Here is a 2,636-nt window from a genome sequence, read left to right as displayed (position 1 = left end):
TTGAAACTCGTGATGAAGCTGGCTGTTCTGGTCTGCGATTGTCAATGGGTTGTGATGTGAAGCTGGCTGGTCTGGTCTGCGTATGTCAATTGGTTGTTGATGAAGGCCTGCTGGTCTGGTCTGCGCATGTTGTCAATGGGTCTGTTGATTGAAGCTGCGTGGTCTGGCTGACGTATTGTCAATGGGTTGTTGATGAAGCTGGCTGTTTGGCTGCGTATTGTCAATGGGTGGTTGAATGAAGCTGGCTGTCTGGTTTGCGTATTGTCAATGGGTGTGAATGAAGCTGGCCTCGATTAAGTTGTCTCATCAAACCAGTCTCATACCTGGTTAATAGCCCTCTCACAATACGTCTACAGAACCACAGACCTTACGGTTGCCTGTTGTGAGTTCAGGTCAAAATACCCCCGCACCAAGTAAAAAACCATTTTGAGTTATAAGTTGAAACAATGCTCTTCCCTAAAAATTCCGTTTGTTGAGGTCCTTAAAGTTAATGTTCACTTCAAAATCAATCAAACCTGGTCAAGCTGTTGCATTCACCCTTCAAACCCTTCTTTCTTTCAAGGCTGTCAACGGCCATGCAAACAATTTGCCAGCACGGCGGATTGCCAGTACCAGCCCTCAACCCCAATGAAGACTGTCCACAGTATGACAGGGTTCGACAGCTGACCGGTCCCAGTACGGGCAGAATGGAGGCAGCCGATGGAGGAGGAGGCGGGAACAGCGCGGACATACGTACCCTCTGACATGCGCTCAGACCTCCCCATGAACTTCAAGCAGCACCGCTGGAACGCATCGTCCAGCCAGCTTGACGTTCTCACCTCAGGTCAGTCCCCTTTAACTTCTTCATCAAATCTGGAGCCCTGGCTAAACCAACTTCATTTCAACCCAATCTGGCAACCGTTAAAATACTTCCCCTCCTTCCCCCAATCTGCAACTCAAATTGTAAATGCTTTATGACAAGAACAAGCAGATGATAACAGATTAGATGTAGACAGAAGATTGAAGTGATGATGTGTTGAACCATTGTCTGAAAGACTTTTAGTCTAAAACTGGCCTGGTGTGCTCCTCTCCCTACCCATATGACTGTCTCTGTGTTGGCAAAGAACGTCTCACCCTGACGGAGACAAACTGAAGGCGAAGTGTTTATTCAACCAGAGTTCAGATCCTGCTGCAGGTCTAGGGGAGGAGACAGGACAAGTCGTTAAATGAAGGCTGCTTGGCTGGTCATATTGTGCAATGGCCGTTGTTGATGAAAGCTGCTGAGTACTCGTACTGCGTATGTCAAATGGGTTGTTGAAATGAATACTGGACTAATCTGCAAATCGTCGTGATGATCAGAGAGCTGCTCCCATTGATGAAGGCTGCTGGTCTTGTCTTGCTCAGTGCGTCAATAGGTGTTCTGATCACCATTGCTGCGTCTGGTCGTTCCTCCGTATTCTCACATTGTGCTTCGATGAAGCTTGTGTGCTGCTGTCTGTTGATGCGTATGCAGATCACTTATCACAATGGTAATTCGATGAAGCTCTGGGTCCCTATCACACAGTTCCTTGCTTCACTTACACAATATCTCATGTCCCACCCTCTTCTTACCCTTACCTCTCACACAGCGTCTGAGTCCAACACTTCCACTCCACCCCCTTCTTACGCCGGTCTGACGTCTTAGTAGAGTTCAGCGTATCTAAATAAGTCTCTCGACAGCTACACAACAGCTAACCTTCAGTTTGTCCTCCGTCAGGGTGAACTTTCTTCTCACCATTGACGATCAAATGAACATGTGCAATCGTCATTCCCTAGAGATTATCGACAGTATGTTGATTCGAACACCACCCAAATTTAATTCGAACTGATCAAAAAAGCTATATTCTCACAATCGTCTTGCTCAGTCTACGTCTCTATCTTGTCACATTCTTGTGTCTACCACTACCCCTACTCTCTATTCGAAGTGGCTTGCTCGATTTAACTTCGAGTTCACATGAGAGTCATACAACTTGAAGTTTACCAGCACAGTCGGAGATAGCCAGAGTAGAGCCAGATATTTTCACAGAGCCGCACATATGTGAAGAGGGACTGTCTACTGAAATGGTAGAAGTGCATGTTGAGCTCCGAGCGACTGCCGAGTCATCATCTGGCATGGAGTGAAGAGATTGGACAGGAGAGCGTATGGACCTGCGAAGGGGTGGGAAGACGAGCCGACGCAAGGCACTGATGACTGGACGACGAGTGACAGCCCTCTGCAGAAGATGCGCTCAGAGGTGCATGCTGGAAGTTCATGAGGCGACGAGATTCTGCGAGCGCATCCTCCAGAGGGGCTACGTCCATCCCCTGTTCCCCTCCTCCTCCCTCCTGCCTCCCCATCTGCCACAGCATCGGGGAACCCAAAACTCCTACGGCACCACCATCGGGTCCCGCCTCACTCTCATTACCCCCACCAGCCGCTCAAGCTCAGCGCTCATAAATAACACACACATTCCGAGCGGTAACACACCCTCAGTCGCCACTCGCGCCCATATAAACCACCTATCATCTGACAACAGTATTCCCACGATCTCCTGTCCTCATCCCAACCACATCGCCCTACTACCTGCCTTGACACCAAGTAATGGCCACCTGTCATCTATGTAGGGAACCATCGTGAG

The 2,636-nt window shown here is 48.9% G+C and overlaps 1 protein-coding gene across 1 annotated transcript in view; it reads left to right on the top strand.

Moving 5' to 3' along the window:
• LOC112069039 (POC1 centriolar protein homolog B-like) overlaps positions 1–637 on the top strand; it is a 54,155-nt gene extending 53,518 nt beyond the window's left edge. Inside the window, exon 11 of the mRNA XM_024136295.2 lies at positions 563–637. Coding sequence (XP_023992063.1) covers positions 563–631 — 69 coding nt within the window. The 3' untranslated portion in view covers positions 632–637. The remainder of the gene's footprint in view (positions 1–562) is intronic.
• The last annotated feature ends 1,999 nt before the right edge of the window (positions 638–2,636 follow it).

The sequence above is a fragment of the Salvelinus sp. IW2-2015 genome, unplaced genomic scaffold (genome assembly GCF_002910315.2).
Source record: "Salvelinus sp. IW2-2015 unplaced genomic scaffold, ASM291031v2 Un_scaffold864, whole genome shotgun sequence".
Lineage (NCBI taxonomy): Eukaryota > Metazoa > Chordata > Actinopteri > Salmoniformes > Salmonidae > Salvelinus > Salvelinus sp. IW2-2015.
Note: the sequence above shows the minus strand (reverse complement) of the source record. Positions and strands in the feature narration are given on the sequence as shown.